Source organism: Corvus kubaryi, unplaced genomic scaffold, assembly GCF_017639235.1.
Source record: "Corvus kubaryi isolate FWS band 111438036 unplaced genomic scaffold, C.kubaryi_AGA036_p1.0 37284, whole genome shotgun sequence".
NCBI lineage: Eukaryota > Metazoa > Chordata > Aves > Passeriformes > Corvidae > Corvus > Corvus kubaryi.
The window spans coordinates 9,838,396-9,855,983 of record NW_024581088.1 but is presented as its reverse complement, the minus strand read 5'-3'; the positions used below and the strand labels follow the sequence as shown (position 1 = coordinate 9,855,983).

The window sequence follows — 17,588 nt, the reverse complement described above, 5'->3', positions numbered from 1 at the left end:
CCGCGGGGATGGGGGCTCCGGCGGCTCCGGCGCTGCCGCCGCCCGCACGGCGCGGGGCTGTGCCCGCGTGGGAGGAGGAGGAGGAGGCGGCCTCGGCCGTGCCCGTGCCCGTCTCGCAGCGCACGCGTGGCGGGTGTGAGCGGGTGCCGGTGTGGGGGACACGCGGGGTCGGTGCTTTTCCCGCTGTGCCCACCCCCGGGCAGCATGTTCCCGCACACCTTCCACGCTCTTCCACCCACGCCCGGGTCCCTTCTCCGGCTCCTTGGTGACTGAGCTCTGCTGCCCTGTGCCAAAGCGCTGCCGGGTGGAGGTGGTGGGTGACACCAATAGGTGGGACTGTGGCAATTTTCATAGTCTGATGTTGAAAAAATAGTAATTTTTTAAACTTTAAAGCAAGCCATTCAAAGCTGAGCACTCTAGATGTGCAGTATAGATGCTGCTCCATTGGCAACACACAGTACTTCATTATTACACTGGCTTGTTTTCATTTTATTTCCAAAGCAGGCTTACTTTGCACTTTGGAATTAACTGATTTCTGGGCAATCCTCTTCTGTTCCTTGATCTAACTTAATATTTTCCTTGAGCCATTATTATTGTCTTTGTAGTCCCTAAATAATAAACCGAGGCTTTCTCTTCCAGGATGTTTGTGCTGTGCTTGTTGAAGCCTGTCAGTTGGTTCCCCTTGATCAGGAACATCTTGTCAGCAAAGTCTGTCAGCTTATCCATCACTTACTCAACAGATATCAGGTAGGAAGAGTTTGGCCATGTCCCTCCTGTTCCTCACTAAGCCAGGGGAGCTCTGTCGTTTCCAGGGCTGTGGAGCCGACCTTCAGGCAAAGTTTCTTGGATTTTCACGGTATTAGTTATTTTTGGGCAGCTGAGGCTATGATCTGGTTCTAGCATGGTTCCTCATAAAACCAGCTCTCAGTCAGAAGTGATTCACCATGGGAAGTACTCTTGATTTTAGGACACTTGTGCAGATGTATCCATTTTTTGTCAGCTGATTCTCTGCTGGTGTGTGATTTTAACAGCCAGATCACCCGAATCTGACCAATATCTCTGGGTTTATTGACTGCAGCAGTACATGATGATGTTTACCTTGGCCTTTTCTGTTATGACAGGTGATGGTTGATGAGCAGAACTTGAATTTCCTTCTCTCCTACTGCATCTCTGCTCTGAGGCAGTGCAGCTCCTGGACACATGTTGAAATTCTGCAAGCCTTAGCAGCTCTTGTTTACAATAATGGGCCTAAGTGTCAGAAGGTGAGCTTACAAACTAAGGGAAAGTAACAACAAAAATATTTGTACTGCTGCTGTTTCTACTTTATTTTTTTTCCTGAAAGAAAGAATAAAACGTTCTCAAGTTGTGTTACCTTTAGTGCTAAGATTAGATCCCATTTAAATAGTGGCTGATATTTATGGGAAAGTTGAATTTCAGTTGTGTGTATTAATAATTATTATTCCCATGTGGAATACTCTGTACCTGCAGGCTGCAGCTGTAGTGATCACCATTAAAGAAGGGCACAGGCTTAGCCTGCAGACCAACCACCCTGTGCCTCAGGCAGGAAGAACATGGGGAGCTTCAAATTGCACATAACTCCACAGGCTCCATTGAGGATCCTGAAATCCATCCTGTAACCAGATCAGGGCTTTAGCTCGGCGCCGTTTCAAAGCAGAGGCTCTCGGGTATCAATCCTGTGTGCAGCTCCTTGTTGCTGCAGCTTACAGTGTTTGAAATGCTGAATCCTCCTGCTGTCACCAGCTCGTGGCAGCTTGCAAAGCAGTCTCTGCTGTTGGGCTGAGCATGGGGTGGTGATGCTCACAGTTTGGGAGCTGCCAGCTTGTGTGGGCTTGTAGCCCATGTAGTGGCAGCAGTTTGGTGCAGCAGTTGTTCCTAGCTTAGCTTCATGTCTGGGAAGAGACCATAAACTGGGACTCAGCTGAGCTCAACCCTGTCCTTTCCTAATACAGAATAAGAGGACTTAAGGAATTAAGATTTTTTATGTTGTTTTTTATAAACATAATCTGTCTCTGGGATCTGAAATTGCAGCTGACAATTTTTAGGGTTTGTTTTATTTCTCATTATCCTGCTTTGATTTTTGACTGGTAATAAATTCAACTAATTTCACTAATTCAAGTCAGCTGTGCCTGTGATGGTTATCAGTGAGTGACCTCTCCTTGTCCTTATCTCAGCTCATGAGCCTTTCCTTATATTTTCTCTGCCCTGCCCATCTGAGGAGCAGTTTTGGTGGGCACCTGATGTCCAGCCAGGCTCCAGCCACTTCCCAAACACAAGAACCAGGAGGCTGAGGGAGGAGCACTGACCCCTAATGACTTTTAGTGGTTTGTTTCAGTATCTCCCGGACCTGCTGGGCAAGGCTGGGCTCCTGCTGCAGTTCAGTGACCCTGCCCAGCCAGACGTGGAGCTCAGGAGGGCAGCTGTGCGCAGCATGGCAAACCTGTGTCTCAGGTGTGTACCAGCCTTTGCAGGTGCTTTAGAGAATGTGTGTCTGCCAGCACGGGGCCAGCAAGGTGTAGGTCCATGAATTTGAAATGCAGAGCTTTAGTGTTCCAAGATATCTGTGCATAAAACCATAAACTCTCAGTCTTCCAGAAATAATGTTACGGGGGTTAGTGGAGGGAGGAAATGAAAAGCTGTTGTGCTGTCTAATTTTTCATGCAGAAGGTTTCCTTTTGTTCTCTGTATAGTAGAGCTGGCCCCTTTCAATCAGCCATCCGTCTATCTGGGGCTCTTCAGGCTGACAGAGGGCTTGGGTGGGACTTTGTGTAACTTTATGAACCTGTAAACCAATCTTGTGTCTCCTCCTGGTCTAATTTTAGTGTCCCTGGACAGCCATACCTGGATGAGTCCTACAGAAGTGTCTGTTTTCAAACTTTCCTAAGTGTTCTGCAGTCTTCAAAAACCTCTGATGTGGATGACATCACGTTTTGCATGGTAAGTGTCAGTCTAATTGTCTAAAATACTCTAATTAGGAGATGGAGCTGCTGGAATATGTGGAATTTGGAATGTTGTCAACTGAGATTTTGCTTTAACAGTTTACAATTTATCATATTACTGTCCCAGTTGAGCAAAACTGTAGTAGCCTAGAAAGTTGCTCGGAAGATGTGAACCTGCAGCGTTTTGGGAAGGAAAAGTAAGTAATTCTTTGTTTTCAGTTACTGCAAAGTGCACTGAAAGGTGTCCAGTCGCTTCTCAACGGTGGGAAGATGAAACTGATGCAAACTGACCAAATTGGAGCTCTTCTGGCAGTGTTAAAGGTAAATCCTTAAATCCACCTGAAGAAAGAGGCAGACACTGGGAGGTTCCAGATGCTGTTAAGTGGGAAACAGTGGAAGATGAGCAAGAGGGAGCAGAGAACCCTGAGTGTGGGGGAAATGGAGTGTGAGATGTAAAGAAAAATATATTGAGTTTCTCTCACAGCATCTTCACTGCACTTCCCACAGAGGAATGTGAGAGGAAGATGGGAGACTTGGTGTTTTTTGACATACTTGAAGTCCTTCTAGATGTAGATGTATTTCAGATGTTGCATAGCCTTACATATGGGAGAGGCAAGACCTGGGGGAAGGAGCACAACTGAAAATTGGTGAATTCACCTGAGTGGCTGTACAGTAAATCTGTGCACAGGAAAGGGACAGAATGCTAACACTTGTGTTCCTGTTGCAGAAATGCATGTTCCATGGGCTGCCAGGACTGAGCATAGAGGTGCCCACAGCCCTGTACCCTGCTCCCTTACCTCAGTATGATAAAAGGTCACCTGTCAAGCAGGAGCAGTCAGAACCAGCCACCTCTAAGCACACAGGGGTAAGCTGATTCTGCAGTGTGTTTGTTGTGGTTGTGTCTTACCTGTCGTGATATTGGTGGCTCTTCGTGTCCTGAGCATGTGGTACATTTAATTCTTTGCTTCAAAGGTATTGATTATAAATTCTGCACTGAGTAAAATTGCTTTGGGGACTCCGGTGACATGAACAAATGGCTCTGCAGAGCTTGGCTTTCCCAAGTTTAGCTCTGTGCAACAATTATTCATCCATAGCCAAGAATTCCTGGCCTGCAGGCACGGGATTGATGCGTGCAAACTAGCCAAAGCTTTTGATTTTATAAGTTACGTTTTCTCTCCTAACACTTGCACAATTGTTTGACTCTTTCTTAGGAAAGTCAAGTTCATTTAAGACTGATTTCTTGCCTCATCTGTTCTCCTTAACCCTTCTACAGGTTATTTTTTAACCCTGTAAATACTTTGGATTACTGATTATCTGAAAGACATTAGAGAAAATAAAGTTATCTAGTCATGTTGACTTGTTTCTTTTTAGGTGTTGAATACCTGCTGTACATCTGAAAGAACTACAGAAGTATTTAGTGTTTTTCTTTAATCACTTTAGTGTGAAATATGATTTTTAGATAAAAGTTTCCTTGGATATATTTTATTTTACCAATGAAGAAGCCAAAGCTTAGTTTTTGAGGCTATTCAGTTATAAACTGCTTACTTCAGTATTACTGAAAATTTGTGACTGTTGCTACTAATAAGCAGAATTTAAAAATTCAGATACCAGAGAGTACACAGACTGTTTCTGTGTGTAGAGTATTGCACAGACATGTAACTGCATTTATGTATTTGTTAAGTATTGACTAAAAAAAAAAATCAATTTTTTCTTAGAACCGAAGAAAAAAGTCCAAAGGGAAACAAAAGAAGGGAGAGTTTGGGGAAGAAGGAAGAGACAATTCGGGGGATGCAGGAAATGAGTCAGTCCTGGGAGCAGACATGCTGAAATTGCACTTGGGGGATGTGCAGAGCAGCCCTTGTCCGGATCCTCGGGCTCGTGCATCGGATGTGTCTGCTGGGAAGGATCCCCTGTCCTCACATCCCACGGGCTGGAAACGCATCAGCAGCAGTGAGTCGGAATATTCCGACGCCGAGGGTGGAATACAGAGCAAAGTGAGGTGATTGTTGTGCACATAAACATAAAACATGGGGATCCATAAAACACTTCCACAGGACCCTTTGTTCTTCATCAAAACTGCTGAGGAAATCACTTTCCCTTTTGATTTATGAGATGATACAAGAAAATTGGAAGGCAGTAGTTTGTGTTGGTTTGGAAGTAAATTTGTTCTTCCTGTTCTTGGTCTAAAAGGTTTCCTCTCACAGCCAGCCACTAATACAAGTAAAAGAGGTGGAGTCCATCCCTTGTCCCTGCTGTTTTCATTAATCTTTTTGTTTGTGTTTAAGGTCCTACCAAGCCAATGTTCGCCAAGGGGCTCTGGCCTGTTTCCTCTCCACTATAAAGTCAATAGAAAAGAGAGTTCTTTATGGCTACTGGTCAGCATTTGTTCCTGATGCCCCTGGTATTGGCAGCCCCCAGTCCGTGTCCCTGATGACAATTGCTCTAAAGGACCCTTCTCCAAAGGTGAGGCACTTCTGAGTACAAAAAGTGTTGTGTTTTCCCCTGTTAATCTTAGGAGTTGTCTTCTCTGTCCTTCAATAAGTATTTGGCTACTGCACCCCAAGAAATAAACAGGAAGCATTGGCTAAGGAAACAAAGGATTGGTTCTGTACTGCTTTAAGTTATGAAAAAAAGTTAGAGTTGAATTTTCTCTTTCTAGAGAGGATTTAATATATTTTAAAATTCTCCATCTGTTCAAAGGTAACAGAAGTGTTTTATCATTTCAGACACGTGCCTGTGCTCTTCAAGTCCTCTCAGCCTTCCTGGAAGGTTCTAAGCAGTTCCTCTCTGTGGCTGAAGATGCCAATGACCACAAGAGAGCTTTTACTCCCTTCTCTGTCACTATTGCTTCCAGCATCCGGGAGCTGCACCGCTGCCTGCTGCTGGCCCTGGTGGCAGAGTCCTCCTCTCAGACACTGACACAAATAGTCAAGGTAACTGCACTGCAGATGTGCCACGTGCTCCCAAGGGGTGACATTGGTCTCTAGATTAAGTCCTGAAGAAAGATTGCACAGAGCTGGTGTTGAAGAGCGAGGTGGTGGTGGTGGCAAACAGACCTTTGTCATCTCCCAGAGCTTCATTGGCTGAGTCATCCTGCAGAGTCATGGAATCACAGAATGGTTTGGGTTGGAAGGGACCCTAAAGAGCACCTTGTTTTGACCCCCTGCTGTGGCCAGGGGCGTCTTCCACCAGACCAGGTTCCTCAGAGTTCCATACAGAGTCTTGGGGTTTCTTTTCAGCACAGTTCTCTTTCTCCTGCATTTTTTTAGTCTTTCTGAAGCTGAATTAACCTATGAAATGATTCTGAAGGCTCACATTGGCTTTAAAACTGCGATCCAAATTGACAAATCCTCCCATGGGCTATCGAAATTCCTTGGTCTTTATGCCAAGTCACAGTAGTTAAATCCTTGCTCTTAGGAGCCAAGTTTGTATCCAGTGTTCACACAGCAGATAATTGGGGTGGGTTTTTTTTCAGGTGCCCTCAGATAATGAGCTGCCTGAGTGACCTAAATTACAAATGTAAAAACAAACCTGTTGGAGGCCAGGCTGACATTGTAACCAGCACCTTTCTCTGTGTTTCAGTGCCTTGCAAACTTGGTTTCCAATGCACCCTACAGCCGATTGAAACCTGGGCTGCTCACCAGGGTGTGGAACCAGATCAAGCCCTACATCTCTCACAAAGGTTTGCATCCTCTCTCTGTATATTCCTCCCCTCCTCTGTGCTCCATAAATTCATAATTCAATAGCAGTGGCTGTTTATATGTTGCAATCTATCTTGTCTGAAAACTGCTGAGGGAGGATGCTGGGCTGTCAGTGAGGTTCTAATGGAGGTTTTTTTGCTCTTTCTTCCCCCCCCCCATTGTCTCTTGCAGATGTTAACGTTCGAGTTTCCAGCCTCACATTGTTGGGGGCCATAGTTTCTGTCCAGGCACCTTTGCCAGAGGTGCAGCTGCTTCTGCAGCAGCCCAGCTCCTCGGGGCTAAGCAGCAGCGGCAGCGCGACCCCTCGGCGCTTCGTCTCCTCGGAGCAGTGCAGGAGAGCACTGCCGTGGGAAAGCCCTCTGGACAGCCCAGCAGGGTGTGCAGCTCCAGAGCCGTGCTGGCTGCTCCGCCTGTGCGTTTCCATCATCGTCCTGCCCAGGGAGGATTCCTGCTCCGACAGCGACGCCAACTTCCCGTCCTTGTCCAGCGTCTACGAGCCGTGTCCCCTCCGGCTGGAGTCCCTGCAGGTGGGGCGGATGCACGGGGGGCTTGGCTCAGCATCCAGCTGCCTCCCTCTGTCGTGGGTTCCCTTTGCTCCCTGCTCTCTCAGGGAGATTTAGGCTGAGGCCTTTGCTGGTGCAGTGGGGCTGAGCTGCTCAAAGGGAAATGTTTTGATTCCCTGGCTGCAGCATGCCTGTCCTGCTGCAAGCCTGCTGCAGCAAGTTCATCTGCCTCTGATTTTTATCTTCAGTATTTTTAAGTAGTATTTGAGGGTGTGTGCTGGCAGACTATGAGTCTTCCCCATGCAAACTACTCCATACAGAATCCAAGTGAACGATTTGGTGGAAAACAGTAGGGAAGAGCCCTGCAGTCAGAGAACAGTCTGCAAGGAGCTATGGAGCAACTCAAGGAGAGCCTGTGGATGCCTTGTTTTAATTCATGTAGCCACAGCAAAGGGTAGATTTTGTAACATGCATCCCAAGAAGTCTCACTCTTTCTGGAACACTAAATACTTGTTAAATCTGGCTTCACAGAAGGCAGCAGCAGTTTTACAGGAGGTACAGAATGTCTTGCTCTTAGTTTTTTTGGCTACAGGAGCCCTCGCAGTAAATAATTCATGGTGTTGCTATCTGACAGTGCTTCTGTGGCTCTTCTTTGAACAAGATAATGGAACAGGGAGGCTTTTAATCAGCTCTAGTATTCTAGAAGTTGTGCTGCAAGGTGTATCTGTTACATCAGAGTTCATTATATGGTGCCAGGGTTGATTAGCCCATTAACATCCTTTCAGTGTGTATTTGGGGTGTTTTGGGTAGAAGGGGAAAATGCTGAATGGAATTTCTTTTGTCTGTGTTTAGGTGTTGGCTCTTCTTGTGAAAGGTTATTTCCCTATGGCTCAGAGCTATTTCCTAGAACTTGGAGAAGTGGCTTGCAGATGCATGGAAGAAATGGATCCATCTATTCAGCTCCATGGAGCCAAAGTAAGAGCAGGAGGACACATCAACATTGTTTTACCAAGTCAGTTTTATCTGTCTGTGTGCTTTGCAAATGCAGATGAGTGGTGATGAATATTCAGAGCATCTGTGTGTGTGATGTAGAAATGCAGTACCCTGACACTTGGAGAAATGCACCTTCAGCTTCCAGTCTTGAAGTCTCAGCAGAATTTTGTTGCTCTGCTGAGTCACCAGGAAGCTTGGGAAATGCAAGGACTACAACACTGGTCCTTCCCTGACTGAGCATCAGCTGGTGCAGGGACTGGACTCTGTGACCCAAAGGTTTCCTCTTTGTGCAGTAATTTGTTATGCTGTTCTAGCTGGAGACTTTATGTAGGAAAAGCTTTTCCTCTGATTTCAGTCCTAGCGGGGACAGAACAGTCCAGACCAGTACTGAATCTTTTATTTTTGTTCCCTGGGTGAGTAGATGCAGTCCTAGGTGAAGGTTCTGTAGTTCATGGTCCTTGAGTCACCCCTGATGAAAACCTCCTTGCTTTTTGTTCTTTGTAGCTCCTGGAGGAGCTGGGCACAGGTGTCCTGCAGCAGCACAAACCCGACTCCCCCACTGCCCCTGAGCAGAGGGTGCCTGTCAGCGTGGTAAGTGTGAGATTCCACCTCAGTGAGCTCCTTCCTTGGACTCTGCAAAGCCACTGGCACAGACACAGATAAATAATTGCAGGGAAGCAGGAAGGGACTCAGACTGTGGCTTTATGGATGCCAGTGTGGACAGTTTCTGTAGATTTCCTGCAGTAATTTGGCAGTTGTTCCTGCCTGTAGACAGATGTGTTGGGTTTTATTTCTTTTACATGATGTTAGCCCTGTCTCTTTGCCTCTCCTCTTCCCAGCTCTTGCAGCCTGCTGTAGCTCAGAGAGCTGGAAGAACAGCACTGATTTTGCATGTGTCATTACTGCTGCATAAAACTTTTAGAATTTTGGTGAATTTGCATTGTTAAAGAACCAACCTACATTTTCTGGCTGCTCACAAGTGCAGGGAGGAGAGTGGCCAGAACCACAATATATGTGAATTCAGAAAAATTCATTAGCTGTTTGTTGGTTAAGTTTGCAGAAGCTGAGTAATACAGGCCTGTTTAAGTCTTGCTTCTGTGAACAGAAGGCAAGCTTAAACATTGTTTTGGCTCATGCTAAGTTTTGAGCCTACAAGCCAGGAAATGTGTTCAGTAGCATCAGGTTCCTGTTATTCTCTATGAAGGTAAATTGTCAGGCAAATGAAAACACTCAGCTGTGTGGATTCAGGAGTGGGATTACAACTCTATTTAGTGCAGTTTAAATTTCAGGGTATGTGGCCTTGAGAAGGAAACAAAAATAACTCAGTGAACAGCTACTTGATAGCAGTACTGAAATGTCTTTAAAATGTTTCTGAATGCTAACTATTTTGGGCTCCAAACAATTGTAACGCCTTCCATGTGTGATTATGCTCCCTGCTCTAAGTATTTCTTAAAGATGATCATCTTTAAGACAAGAACTTAGGCGTAATTGCTGGTTTAAAAGATAAACCTGGCTGTTTCTCCTGCAGGTTGTGACCTTCTGGACGATGATGTTAAATGGCCCTTTACCTGGCACTCTGCAGAACTCCCCCCACGCCACTCTCCAGACAAGTGCCTGTGATGCCCTCTCCTCTATCTTACCAGAGGCTTTCAGCCTCCTGCAGGTAAGAGAACACACCTTTAAATGTGGTGGTTTTACCTTTGAGGCTTTGTCCTTGTCCTCCACATCACAGCAGTGTAAAGCCTTCTAAAACTTACCAGGAGAGAGTAAGGAAACCTCACTGAATTTTTTCTTTTCCTTTACATTCTTGAACATTGTGACTGTTGAAGGCTGGGAAAGGCAATGTTGGGAGTAATCATCCTGTCAGAACAATTAAACTGTGGGTCACAGCAGCTGTTTGGCCCTGCCATGAATACCCAGCCTTGGCAATGATGCACAGGAGATGGAGGACAAGAATTTCATGGCATGAGGGAGGGCTGGGGGATTGTTATTCTGCTGGTTAATTCTTTGAAGAGCCAGCTGAGCCAACAGCCAGGGCCTGATGTTGTGCACCCATTTGCATGTGTGTTTTTCCCCTTTGCAACATGAAACATGCTTTTAAACATGAAAGCCTTGGCAGGGGATCCCCCCTGCATTGTGCAGCTCCTTCTGTGTCACTGTGCCCTTGTTGGGGAGTGCTCTGCCAGATCTCATTTGCCCAGGAATTGCTGGTCCAGCAGTATCTCTGGAATTCTCCAAGTACAGCGTGTACTTCATCCCCCTGTACTTTGATCCCATCCACTCTCCTGTCCCTGTGGCCACATGGGGTCAAGTCAGTGCCCACTCTGACCTTTTGTCATGGGCTGGTGAACTGACAACCTGCCCAGGCTGAGCTCACCCTGCCTGTCCTGGTTAATGAGGGGCAGAGAGGGGGGGAAGGCAAAAGCAGCCCATCCTCTCTGTGTTCCCTCTGATGGGCCATTCCTTCTGCTTTGGATCAGAGTTAATATCTTGGTTTCCTTCGTGGTCTGACCTAACAGCAGTGAGATCCTGTGTGCTGGAAGTGTTCCTGGTCCCTGGGTGGGCTCCTGAAACACCACTCAGTTCACTTAGAGCACGCTCTGAGTGGAAGCTCCTTCAGATACAGGGTCTGTCAGAGTATTCGTGTGTCCCTGTGGAACAGAGCTCTCCTCAGTCCCCCCATGGCCACTCTGCTCCTCGTTGCAGGGTGACCAGCAGATCCTGTGTGTCACGTTGCTGCTGGGCCTGAACCACAGCGAGAACCCCCTGGTGAAAGCTGCTGCTGCCCGTGCCCTGGGAGTCTACATCCTCTTCCCGTGCCTCAGGCAGGTCAGAGCCAGCCCATTCCCTTCTTCTGAGCCATTTAATAATGGGTTTGGTGAGCCATGAGATGTGAAACATGGATTTTTTTGAAATTAATTATCTTTACTTTTGGTCTGTAGTGTATTTATATTTCCTTCCTGGCTCCAGACCTGCTCTTGCCTTTTGTGTGAGAGCAGAATCAGTGCAGGGAGGTGAAGCAGAAGTGAGAGGAAAAGGAGGGAGGTCAGGATCTTCTCAGGCTCTGAGGGATGGAAGCTGGAGGGGTTAGGTTGGCACAGAGGAGCTGCAAGAGGTGAGGTGGAGCTGGGATGGAGGGATGAGCTGTACAGTGCTCTCTGGAGTTTAATGTTGGACTCGGTCTTAGAGGTCTTTCCCAACCTTCAGGATTCTATGATTTTAACAAGTTCTTAATGTGAAGCCTTCAGTTTTGCTTAAAGCCAAGAAATAAAGCTTATTTAGAGAAAAAAAGCTGGGTTTTTTTTCTACAAAATATCGTCTTAGCTTGGCTGAGCTGGAAGATTAGTTTTTACAATGTAACCTTAAGTGAATGATTTTAATTAAAAAAAAAAATGCAGTAGCTGACTTTGGAGTTTAATTCCAAAATATTTGGAAAGAAAATTCTTCACCATGGGCACATGTAGTGTGCCATAGAAGAGAAGATTAGACAGGCAGCTCAACAGGGAGTTTGGAGAAGCAATTACTTCGAGAGTGGGATTTGATGAGTGTAAGGTTGGCAGTCCATGTAATTATGTTAAAATCCAAAGTAACTAAAGCACCAATGGAATTAAATAATACATGGGAGCTTTTCAGCAGCAGCTACCCAAGAGTGGTGGACTTGGTCAGCATTCAGGCTTGGACTGTTAATTAAAGGTCAGGCAAAGCTGCAGAGAGCACCATGAGCTCATTAAGAGGTGTCACCTAGAAAAGAAGAGTAAATGAATAGAGCTGGTCCCGGTCTCATTTTCCCTGCAAAACCCAGAATGTGTTTCTCAGGAAATCACCTGCGTTTTGAGAACTTTGTAACTTCGCAGCACTTTTTGCTTTGACAGGATGTGATGTTTGTGGCGGACACAGCAAATGCCATTCTGAACTCCCTCCATGACAAGTCTCCCAACGTCCGTGCCAAGGCAGCCTGGTCCCTGGGCAACCTCACAGACACCCTGATCATCAACATGTACGTGACACAGCCTGCCCTGGGGTGACACCTCCCTGCCCCAAAGCGTCAGACAGACCAGACCTACTGGTCTGCAAGAGGACACAGCCTCAGGCTGTGTGCCAGGTTGGACATCAGGAGCAATTTCCTTTTGGAAAGGGTGGTCAGGCATTGGAAGGGGCTGTCCAGGGAGGTTTGGAGTCCCCACCCCTGGAGGTGTCCAAGGAAGGGCTGGAGGTGGCACTCAGTGCTCTGGGCTGGGGACAAGGGGGGCATCGGGCACAGCTTGGACTCGATGCCCTGCGAGGGCTTTTCTAACCAAAATGATTCTGTGATACTTAACATTAAAAAAAGCCAGAATTTGGCTTTGATACTTCTTTTTAACCACCCTCTGCCTGTGTGTCTGCCAGTATGTGACACTGTTAAAGCATCCTGTATCCCTGTGGGAACACCTTCCACTATCCCAGGTTGCTCCAAGCCCCATCCAGCCTGGCCTTGGACACTTCCAGGAGTCGGGCAACACAGCTTCTCTGGGCACTCTCACAGGGAAGAGGTTTTTTCTAATATTTGTTCTAAACCTACTCAGCTTGAAGCCATTCCCCCTTGTCCTGTCACTCTAAGGAGAGGCTCTTTAAAACTTTTCACTTCTCAGTTTTCCACTTCTTGTGTGTTGCTTGGTGTAATTACGTGGTTCCTTTACTTTCAACGTAACACAGAAGTAAAATTAATAAATATTTAACCCTTCCTCAAGCCAGAGACTGAGGGAAGCCTAACCTACTGTTACATTTTTAACAGGAAAATAGTTATCATATATTCCTGCTACAGAATTGCCCCTGAGCAATTCCTTGCCCTCTGTTTTTTATTACAGACTTAACCATTGCTAACCAGCTTTCTTGCATTGATAGTTTGGTTTTAAATTAATAAACATAGTGGTCACATGCAGAAAGGTCTGTCTTACATATTAGCCTTCTAAAGAGTGAAGGTTGTTTGTTCATGGGCCTTTATAAAGGGTTGTATCACATCTTTGGGGATGGAGCAGCCGAGCTGGGTGTTCACAGGGTGATTCTCCTGCCAGGGAAACCATGGGACAAAGCTTCCAGGAGGAACTTTCTGATCTGCTGCTGCTGAAATTGTTACGGTCTGCAACAGAAGCATCCAAGGACAGAGACAAGGTAAGAGTGAAGGGAAGGAGGGTGGAGTTGGTGTAGTTAACTCTTGGATTTAAAAAAAAACACAAGGAAAAAGCACTTTGGGTCTCTTTGCCCCAACGTTTGGGGGGAGCTGCAGCTCAGATCCTCCCCTGGGGGCTGGTGCTTGGAGGTTTCCTGGGCTGGTTGAATTGCAGGGAATTTGAGTGGGCTTTTCCACAACGCAGGGATTTGTGGTTTGGATTGTGGCCATTGCAGAGAATAATCTTTCTGGTGGCATTTAGGAAGACACAGTGTGATTTCAGCTGTGCTCCTTGCTGGCTCTGAGATGATTTCACAGCAGGCTCGACAAGACCTGCCCACAACCCGAAAACTGGGGAGGTTTTTGTGTGTTCCAGGTAAAGAGCAATGCTGTCCGTGCCCTTGGGAATGTGCTCCATTTCCTGCAGCCCTGCCACGTGGCCAACCCCAGGTTCAGGGAAGCCATCGAGGAGTCCCTGCAGGCCCTGATTGCCACGGTGGGCAGCGAGGCCACCATGAAGGTGCGCTGGAACGCGTGCTATGCGCTGGGGAACGTGTTCAAGAACCCTGCTCTGCCTCTCGGTGAGAGCCTGCTCCCCTGCCCTGGCTGCCTCAGCTCTTGTGGTTCTGATCAGATTGTTTCCTAATGGGTAGAGAAGAAGGGGGGAAGCCAGTGGAGCTGAGTCTGGGTTCACAGCTTTCCAGGACTCTTCCCAGTGGAACAGACTCGGCTCCTTCCAGTGCAGGTGTACCTGCTGTGTTCAGTTGGATCTGCCATGTAAGGCAAGAGTGTGAGGGTGGGATTATAGATGTGAATAAATGCCAAATGTCCTCTTGTAAAACCTCAGGAGATTAACTGTTTTAACTCATATTTCATTTCATGACCCCTGATTCTCTCATTTAAACCACAATAAATTCAATAAATGTCAGTTCATTAAATATTCAGGAGACATTTATAGTTTTGCATATTTTGGCTGATTAAAAAGGGGGTTTTTTTGGTTTTTTTTTTTTTCAGGAGAGGCTCCTTGGGCCACGCAAGCTTTCAGTGCCCTTTCCTCTGTAGTCAAGTCCTGCAAGAACTTCAAAGTGCGAATCAAGTCAGCCATGGCCCTGTCCATCCCCAGCAAGAGGGAATGCTACGGCTCCACGGAGCAGTTCTGCCAAATCTGGAGTGCCTTGGTGGTGGCCCTGCAAAGGAGCGAGGACGCCGAGGACTTCCTGGAGTTCAAGTACAGCTCCAGCCTCAGGACCCAGATCTGCCGGGCTCTGCTGCACTTGCTGCGGCTGGCGAGGAGCACGGACCTGCCCCTCATCTGGGGGAGCCTCAGGGACCACGGGGAGGCCATCAAACCCTACGTGCTGCAGTACCTGAGGTCCTCAGGGGAGGAGAGCGAAGCGGGAACGCACACGGACCTGGGGGAGAGGGAGCGAGGATTGCAGGGAGCCATCGACCATCTCAGTGGGATAGAGAGAGAGCTGCAGGGCAAGGCGAGGGTCAGAGTGTCCCTGTACCTGGAGGATGTCCTGACAAACCACACCAATGCCACGGAACTGACAGAGGCTTGAAGGAAACGCCCATTTCAGTGACCAAAACTTCCACAGGGAGCGCCGAACTGCGTCCCCTTGCACAGGGTATCCAGAGGAAAAGCTTCCTGCTGCTGATGTTAAATACTTTATTTCAGAATTTATTAATAATGCCTCTAGGACATCATTTTTATATTATTATCATTTTTTATTGTTGTGTTTGGTGAACTCTGCCGTTGCCCTCCCCGGGGTTGGTTTGTGCACTTCGCTGTCAAAGCATCGCCACTTGGAAAACAAACGCCTTTTCCTCCTCTGTGTGTTTTGTAAAGCTGCCTGTTCCCTCAGCTTATCTCAAAGCATTTTGTTCCTATTGCTGCAGGATCCAGAATCATGTTTGTAAAGCAGGGGGCTGGAAGAATTTTGTTTTTCAGAGCCACTGCAAATGTTGTCACTCTTGTGTTCCTGCAATAAACCCAAATACTCCAATATTTGAAGAACAGCTTAGAGCAAACACCCTTTGCCTTTACCTGTCTGTGTTCCTGGTGTCATACACCTGGCCTCTGCCTCCCTGCTGCCTCCACTCATCCTGTCTTCCAAAAAAAATCAAAATTCCTTGTTTCCAGCTGGATGGTACCATGCTGCCTAAGGCAGAAAATTCAAAGTAGGTTCTCCAAGGCTGGAATTTTGGCTCTTCAAGCACCTCTGTGGGAGGTGCAGTGATGTTCTAACAGCACATGGATTCGTTTCTGGTTCTGGAGTTCTGTCCCCTTCCATTCCTTCCTGCTGCTGTTACTTACTCTGTGTTTGCTCTGTGCTTACTCTGCTGATAGCTGGGGGAGCACTGAGCTCTCTGATGTTGCTGGGGACAAATCGGCACCTCCAGGAATGAGCAGGGCTCTGGGGCACTCAGAGTTAAGTGCCTGCTGTCCTAACCCTGGGCTGGATGTTTGAACAGAGCTCAGGGCAAGCCCTGCCTGTCGTAAAACCTCTGGGGGATACAAAATTCATCTGCTTTGTTCTTCCACGCTCACGCTGGTTGCAGCAGGCCTCAAGTGCTGAGAGTATCCTCAACTTCCCAGAGTAATGGAGCCTTTTTCAGTGGATGGATGGGGCCAGTTCTCTGCCAGGGATCACTTCTGCTGCTGCCCCAGCCTGGTGTGTGCAGACAGGCTTGTGCCAGTGCTGGGAAACCCTGGGATGGAGGCAGAGCTGAGCAACCCTGCTGGGCCCCGTCCTGACGCTGCTTCAAGTGACACATTTGCGCTTCAGCTTCATTTGCTCCTTTTCTCTCTGGCTGCTGCAGCTGTACCTGTACCTGTCTTTGAGCTCCCACACCTGCCACTGCCTTGGGGAGAAATCTGTCCCATGGCCACTGAAAGCACAACTCGACCTGGATTTCTTTCCCAATTTGCTGATATCTCTAGAGCTGCCTCCGTCCTGTACCAGCTGGGATGCTGGTCCTGAGGCAGCTGTGGGACTTGGGAACAGGGTGTACCTGAGCTGAGTGTACTCCAGCAGCCCCATCCAGTGTCAGGGTGTTCTCTGAACGGAGGAATCTCTGGTTTTATGCACCCCAGGATGCAGATGGGAGCTGCTGTGACTCCCAGTAGAGCATCACCCTTAGCTGACCCTCTAGGGACAAAGGGGTGCAGGTCCAGGGGACAGCAGAGAGGCAGGAGCTGGTTTGTGCTCTGGCTGGTGGAACTAACTCCAGTCAGCATCTTCTGAAGCTGAGATAAACATCACCTGCCTTCCATCAGGAGCTGTGTGGCACAGGAGCATTGCTGGGGACACACACGTGGAGGGGGCAGGTGTGGCAGTGAGGCCAAATTTCTTTGGGTAACAAATAAAAAGCCTCTGTGTGGGGTCAGTTATGGGGTTCGGCTGTGCCTGGCCATGGCCCCACAGCTGCTTCTGGGGGAGCTGGGGCTGTGCTCTCCTGCCTGGTTTGGAGGTCAGTGATGATTTTACACGTCCCTTCAGTGTCAGATGCTCTGTTCGGTACCTGCCAGAGCAGCGTGGGCTGCGTGTGCCCTGTGCCACCCCTTGCTGCCAGTGAGGGCCACAGGGCTGGACACAGCCTCCGTCCTTCGGGGCCTGGTGGGGCACGAGGTGCTCGGGGCCGGGGAAAGGCAGCACCTTCCCCACCCCGGCCAAGGTTTTATTGTACTGCCTCTTTATTGTTGTGTTTACAAGCCAGGCCCTTTATAGGTTTTCCTATGAATAGTTCCAAGGAGAAGGTAATTACCTTATCACATGCAGGATGATTTATAGCCAAGGTGGCAAGGGACATTCAAGCTCCGCATCGGCTCCGTTTGAAAGACAATCCGCCTGTTCTTCCGCGGGGTCACTGGGTGGGGAAAACAAAAGGGCTTTAGTGCCCAGCCCGGGGATGTCTCCTGCGGCCGAGCAGCCCCCGAGGCAGCATTTCCCTGGGCTTGTCGCCCACCTGCAGCCCCGTGGGTTCCCCTGGGGACACCTGCGGTGGTGGGCTCTGCCCTGGGCAACCCAGCAAGGACCACCCCAGTGGGTCACTTACAGCGTCCCTGGGGGCTGTTAAACACCCCCCTCGCCTGCACCGAGCTTTTTTGATTGTTATTTTTATTTTTAAATTAATTTTTTCCTTCCCTCCAACAACTGTGTCTACGACCGGGGAGCAAAGACAGTGATTTACCGGAGACCCTGCGGCTGTTGCGCCCTGAGCATCCCAAGGCTGCCGCCTCCGTGTCCGGCGGGCCCGGGAGCGGCCCCGGTCACCGGGCCAC

General features: G+C 48.1%; 1 protein-coding gene across 2 annotated transcripts; it reads left to right on the top strand.

The window, feature by feature from the left end:
• The first annotated feature begins 174 nt into the window (after positions 1-174).
• Positions 175-15,322, top strand: HEATR6 (HEAT repeat containing 6). Of its 2 annotated transcripts, none has more exons than XM_042026453.1 (19): positions 175-747; positions 1,122-1,262; positions 2,354-2,469; positions 2,841-2,955; positions 3,177-3,278; positions 3,685-3,822; positions 4,673-4,956; positions 5,243-5,420; positions 5,684-5,890; positions 6,540-6,639; positions 6,830-7,185; positions 8,014-8,136; positions 8,659-8,745; positions 9,683-9,817; positions 10,861-10,983; positions 12,027-12,151; positions 13,206-13,302; positions 13,677-13,820; positions 14,315-14,458. In XM_042026453.1, exons 2-19 carry the CDS (start codon positions 1,125-1,127, stop codon positions 14,360-14,362), a joined length of 2,616 nt encoding a protein of 871 aa, XP_041882387.1. In that variant the 5' UTR covers positions 175-747; positions 1,122-1,124; the 3' UTR covers positions 14,363-14,458. The 2 variants fall into 2 exon arrangements, with proteins under 2 accessions (XP_041882387.1, XP_041882386.1); XM_042026452.1 differs by having other exon boundaries at positions 181-747; positions 13,677-13,881; positions 14,315-15,322.
• The last annotated feature ends 2,266 nt before the right edge of the window (positions 15,323-17,588 follow it).

What these genes read in the sequence shown, in the direction of transcription:
- HEATR6 (XM_042026452.1), top strand. Translation starts at nt 1,125, where the DNA reads ATGGTTGATGAGCAGAACTTGAATTTCCTTCTCTCCTACTGCATCTCT. An exon ending in ATGGCAAACCTGTGTCTCAG is followed by an intron (nt 2,470 to 2,840) that starts GTGTGTACCAGC and finishes GTCTAATTTTAG; the next exon opens with TGTCCCTGGACAGCCATACC. An exon ending in GACACCCTGATCATCAACAT is followed by an intron (nt 12,152 to 13,205) that starts GTACGTGACACA and finishes TTCTCCTGCCAG; the next exon opens with GGAAACCATGGGACAAAGCT.